The sequence below is a fragment of the Crocuta crocuta genome, unplaced genomic scaffold, assembly GCF_008692635.1.
Source record: "Crocuta crocuta isolate KB4526 unplaced genomic scaffold, BGI_CrCroc_1.0 scaffold186, whole genome shotgun sequence".
In the NCBI taxonomy this organism is placed as follows: Eukaryota; Metazoa; Chordata; class Mammalia; order Carnivora; family Hyaenidae; genus Crocuta; species Crocuta crocuta.
The window spans coordinates 2,702,997-2,708,996 of NW_027551569.1; the positions used below are offsets into that span (position 1 = coordinate 2,702,997).

At 41.6% G+C, this 6,000-nt stretch overlaps 1 protein-coding gene across 5 annotated transcripts in view; it reads right to left on the minus strand.

Annotated features, from left to right (window-relative positions):
• NRXN3 (neurexin 3) overlaps positions 1 to 6,000 on the minus strand; it is a 1,503,781-nt gene that overhangs the window by 358,312 nt on the left and 1,139,469 nt on the right. For all 5 annotated transcript variants that reach the window (XM_077750623.1, XM_077750621.1, XM_077750622.1 and 2 more), the window contains one exon: positions 2,234 to 2,415. In XM_077750623.1, the coding sequence (XP_077606749.1) occupies positions 2,234 to 2,415 (182 nt within the window). The remainder of the gene's footprint in view (positions 1 to 2,233; positions 2,416 to 6,000) is intronic.

The window sequence follows — 6,000 nt, forward strand, 5'->3', positions numbered from 1 at the left end:
AGATGCTCACGGCTGTGCCAAATCATATTTTTCTTAGTAAGTCACACTGAACAAAAAAAGAAGATAAATCACCATGAAAATGCAAGTGAGCTGGTAATAATAGCCTAGTTATAGCTGCCATGAAATAGTCATTAAGTTATATGCAGCATAAATCTCACAGAATTTTGTAAATTATGGTGGTTTTTAGAGGCCAAATAGAGATAAACTGTATAAACTATGGCAGCTTTTCTCTGTGCTCCTTGGCATGGCTTTTTAAAATGCTTAAGCTCATGCTCACAGTACCATATGTGAGGCTTCATGTCTTAACATTTGAGAAAGCATAAAGGTTCACAGCTCTGTTAAGACCCCTCTTCCATGTTTTTTTTTTAATATTTTTATTTATTTCTAGGAGAGAGAGAGAGAGAGAGAGAGCGTGAGCAGGGGAGGGTCAGAGAGGGAGTCACAGACTCTGAAATGGGCTCCAGGCTCTGAGCTGGCCGTCAGCACACAGCCCGACGCGGGGCTCAAACCCACGAACCGCGAGGTCATGACCTAAGCGAAAGTCGGACGCTTAACCGACTAAGCCACCCAGGCGCCCCCCCCTCTTCCGTGTTTTAAAGGTGATCATTCCTCACCAGTTCTATTCTACATGTACTCCTCCGCCGAGTTCTGTCCGGCTCTGGCTCACATCAGACCAGACAAGTTTCCAGCCCAAGCCTCACACTTGAAGCCGCTCCTGTTTCCGAGGCATGTTGCAAGAGCAGGTGCTGGAGATGGGCAGTGCTCGCAGGGCTGAACCGGCTGCTGGTGGTTCCAGCAGCCGCCTCCACTCCGGAGACCAGCAACACAACCCCACTCTGCGCCTCCCTCAGTGGAGCGGCACATTAGCAAAACTCAGACTCAACGATTCCCAGTAAATGTTCCTCTTCCTCCTTTTTGGAGGTTGGTGGTAATCCCCAGTTGATCTTTCCTCTTAACTGCTTTTTCCCCCTGCTATTTAAACTGAATTCTTATTGCTCCAAATTAAACCCATTCTTTCTGGCCTTGTCATTGCTAACTAATGAGAACAATTCCTCTCTTTGCTCCTGGAAGCTGCACTTTCGGTACTTATGGATGAGAATCATATCCTTCTTTAGCCTACTTTCTTAGCTGCAGACGGCACAGGTGATAAAATGGGTTAATTGTTGCTATAAAAATATTTTCTATTCTCATAACAAAGTAATTTTTTCCTCCAAATCATTTTAATTTCTTAGAACTGCACTGTGTTCTTAACGATGTGCAGTGACTGAGACTGCCGTCCTATTGGGCCTCTATATACAAGCAAAATGTTGGATATACAATACGCATGAATATAGCAGTTCTTGGTTATTGTGCTGTTCCCTTCTGCCCTATCCACTCCACCCTCAGTTTTTATCACATGCTCTTTGGGTCTCTCCAAAAAAGTTTTCAGCCTAGGGCAGTGGTCAACAAAGTATAGCCTATAGCTTGCTTTGACAAAATAATTTTTTTTAAATGCTTTATTTATTTCTAGGAGAGAGAGAGGGTCAGAGAGAGAGGGAGTCACAGACTGAAACAGGCTCCAGGCTCTGAGCTGGCAGTCAGCACAGAGCCCAACGCGGGGCTCGAACCCACGAACTGCGAGATCATGACCTAAGCAAAAGTCGGACGCTCAACCGACTAAGCCACCCAGGCGCCCCGACAAAATAAATTTTTATTGGAATGTGGTCACACACTTTTTTCTTTTCAAAAAATACGTTATCTATGGCTGTTTTCACATTACAGTGGCATGGCTGAGGAGGTCTGACAGAGCGTATCACCTGTAAGACCGACTACTTGCTCTCTAGCCTTTTACAGAAAAACTCTGCTGATCCCCCAGCAAACATTCGAGCGGGCTTTGCTCCTTGCCCCAGGTTAAGGTAAGAACCGAATACATCTCTTATGGACACCCAAGCAGTCTGCTAAATGCTTCATGACAGACCAAACCACACAGCCGGCAAGAGAGTCTGGACTGAAAGAGTTTTTCATTTTTTATCCCTGAAGTGCCCTACAGGCATCAAGGTTCATGTCTAAAGGGAAGAATGAGGCTTGACACATGGACTAACCCTTGGATATGGCTCCAACACATATAGGCAATTTTTATAACTCTGCCTCTTTGTCAAGCCTATCTATCTAGAACGTTCTGCTGCACTCAACTGGTGCACCAACTCACACTGCCAAGAAGACAAGGAAATCCAGGCCAAGGCCAGGTACTCACTATGTGAAGCTGGAGGAAGTCACCAAGGCCAGGAGCACTGTCAATGCGCACCAAGATGCCATCCTTCACAGTGGTGCTGAAGCCCACGGCAAGGCGGTCAGAGCGGGTGCTGGGCCTGTCGTTGGCTGGCCAGGTGTAGAGGATGAGGCCTCCGCTTTTCCCAAAGATGTACGTAGCGCCGGCTGCAAAAGCAAGGGGAGAGGGAGCCATTAGTTCACTGCCTTGTGCTTTGCCAGCTATAGGCACACCGTTGAGACTCTGCACAGACAGGTGCGGAGAGGAAACGGCCCCCGCGTGCCAGCGTTTGGTGACTGAGAGGGATGGAATCCAGAGTCTGGGAAGGCGGCTGTCACCCTAAATTAAAGATGCAGGCAAAATGAATTAATAACAAAGCAGATGTTAGCGACCGGCATCCTTAACATCCTCAGTTCCTGCTGTATGATGGCAGAGGGCAAATAACACACGGTGTCTGAGAGCTTTGGTACATTGTGACGAACAACCTTCCTATTTTCTTCAACATCAGGATTAAGTGTCCATCTCGGCTAGCAAGCATGGGAGAAGAAACTAGTTCCCCCATTTCTTAGCTATCAGAACACATCGGTCAGTGGAGCCATGGGCGGTCCCAGAAAAGCCTCACAAGACTGAAGGTAGCATGCAAGTCCAAAGCCGCCATCCCTTTCATACCTGGATCTTCTACCACCCATACAGAAAAGAGCTGTAGCCTGAGGAAGCCAGGTTCTGTGACTAAAAGCATTTGCCTATTTCACTGTTATGTGGTTATAAAAAATGTGATAAAAATTAATTCCAGAGGCATTTAAAAAATTAACTTAATTTTTCCCCCAGTGGTGGTGTTTATTTGGTATTATATAACAGCTTCTGTCTTTTTCCCAAATGAAATTTCAAAAAGGAAATCTAGAAGACATAGAAAAACAAAATCCCAGGATGATGAATTTGGAACATAAGTAGTACTGTCACTTTTAAATGGTGGGTTTATCAGTGTCTTTAGTATTTACTGTGTTTTCACTCTTATTATTTGCAAAGCCAGGGATTAGAAAGAATATATTAACTTAAAAATACAAAGGGGGGTGCTTGGGTGGCTCAGTTGGTTAAGTGTCTGACTCTCGATTTCAGCTCAGGTCATGATCCCAGGGCCTGGCATCGAGCTTTGAATCTGGGCTGAGTGTGGTGCCTGCTTCAGATTCTGTTTCTCTCCCTCTGCCCCTCCCTGACTTGTGCACACACTCTCTCTCAAAACAAACGAACAAACAAACAAACAACCCCAAAGAGAACAAAACACAAAACCAAAAAAAAAAAAAAAAAAAACCAAAAAAAAAAAAAAAAAAAACCCATAGAAAGCAAATAGGAAGAAAAATAAAATATTTGTATATCATAATTTTAAAAGTCTATTTCTAAAAACAAGTTTTTAAATCTAAATTTGGGGAAAAGCATTCAGATTTGGTAGCCAGAAGAGACTACTTCATTGTAGGATCTATGGCTGTATGTATGTTACCCATAGTGAGTACTTCCATATGCTACTCCTCTCAAAATTCAAAGAATATTTGGTGGAAGATTTTCTTGTGTGTTCCCACTGAACATGGCTTAGTCTTTAAAATTATTCAAAAAAATTGTTTTAACATTTATTCATTTTTAATAGACAGAAAAAGAGACAGAGCATGAGGAGGGAGGGGCAGAAAGAGAGCGAGACACAGAATCTGAAGCAGGCTCCAGGCTCAGAGTCGTCAGCACAGAGCCTGACGTGGGGCGCAAACTCATTGACCGTGAGATAATGAACTGAGCTGAAGTCAGAAGCTCAACTGACTGAGCCACCCAGGTGCCCCTGAAACTATTTTAAGGCAGCATTAGAAAAGCATTCAGATTTCTTCAGCTTTACTAAAAATCTCAGGCACTCATCCACATTTAGTTTACAGAGAATATTGGATTGAATTATGTTGTCTGAAGAAAAAAAATGAGTTATGCAGCTTATTTAGAAATAATAAAGTCAACTGCTATGATGCTAGAATTAAGAGTATATATCTTATGTCATGCTTATTTTAAGCACTAAGCCATATTATATTCAGAGACATATGGAATCTAATTTGTTGTTTTTGAAAGGTCACTATTCTAGTGACCAATAGGCTCAGTTTGTATATTAAATGTAGAATGACATTATCTTTTATGAATTTCCCAAACCTAAGGGGATTGTGTCTGAAAAGATCTCCACATTCAACCTGGAAAATTTGGGATTGTAGTATGAAAAGTTTACAATTAATTCTATATGCAAAGCTTGCTCCTTACTATCGACAGGTACCCTACACACTTCTTAAAATTAGAAATGTGGGGGCACCTGGGTGGCTCAGTTGGTTGGGCGGCCGACTTTGGCTCAGGTCATGATCTCACAGTCCGTGGGTTCAAGCCCCACGTCGGGCTCTGTGCTGACAGCTCAGAGCCTGGAGCCTGTTTCAGATTCTGTGTCTCCCTCTCTCTCTGACCCTCCCCCACTCATACTCTGTCTCTCTCTGTGTCAAAAATAAAATAAATGTTTAAAAAAATTAGAAATGTGGATATAATAATTAACCCTTGATATCTATCCATCTGTGACGAATTTAAAGAACTCCCTTTTCTGTAGATGATTACAAATGTCATCATCACTCTCCCTATTCTTTATTTGGAAAAGTGAAGGTTATTCAGTGATCAATGTATAGAATCAACAAGAATGCAAATCAGCCTGTGACATTTTGTGGCAACTTATAAAATCTTACCCTATTCTATCCTAAATATGTAGTGGATGCTGGTACAGAGATAAATCCATACTCCCATTCTCTATCAGGAAATAATTTTACCACTACAAAAAGTAGTCCAAAGTTCTCTGGAACACATATGCCTGGTGTTTTGAAAAGCACTTCTCAAATTCATTAGCCAGATCTGTACAACAATTCTCTGGGGTATTTCATTTGTTAACTATGTTTAAAAACAGAGACCCAAGCATCTGACTTAAATATGTGGTACTTCTTTAGGTCTCCAGCTCTACTCTCCTGCCTCCAAAAGCCTATCTTCACCAAATACCAATCCTGGCTTAATACAACTATCCAATAAATTCCCTCAGTGATACAAAGCTGACTGTGCTTTATCCTTTTCACATCTTCTTATAAGACTAAAGTAGAATGAAAACAAAGCCATATCCTCCAAACCTGGCATATTTTCAAATGCTTGTCTGGCCTCCTAACCATATAAATACATTTATAAATCTTCTGGGTTCTGCTCATACTTTTTTATCCACTGACTGTTCAGTAATACTCAATATAAAGAATAGAAGGAGAAAGTGTATTTTAAATGATAAATATGTGACTTCTTCTAAATAGTGGTTAGGAGGTCACCATGGCTTTAATTTTTAAATGAACAAAGAACAAAACCTCACTATGACAACAATATCAGGGTAGGTACAAAATGTGTCTTAAAAATTATTTTTACTGCTTTTGTTTTTCTGAATTTGGAATGTCACTATGTTAGATAATTCGAACTTTGTAGGCAAAAAAGGCAAAAAGTACAAAGTCTTTAGCATATGGCTTATTTTGCTATATGGAAATAAATCCTGAAATATGTATTCTTGGTACTAAATTTCCCAGTAAGGGTAAATAAAGACCCTGAATGCTCCCATAGTTCACCGTTGGCTTTAAAGGAAGTGAATTAATACTTAAAATGTTCTACTCTTAAAACCTGTTTTTCCCCCCCTCCCCCCCCCCCCCCCCCCCCCCCCTGTCTTTCTTCTT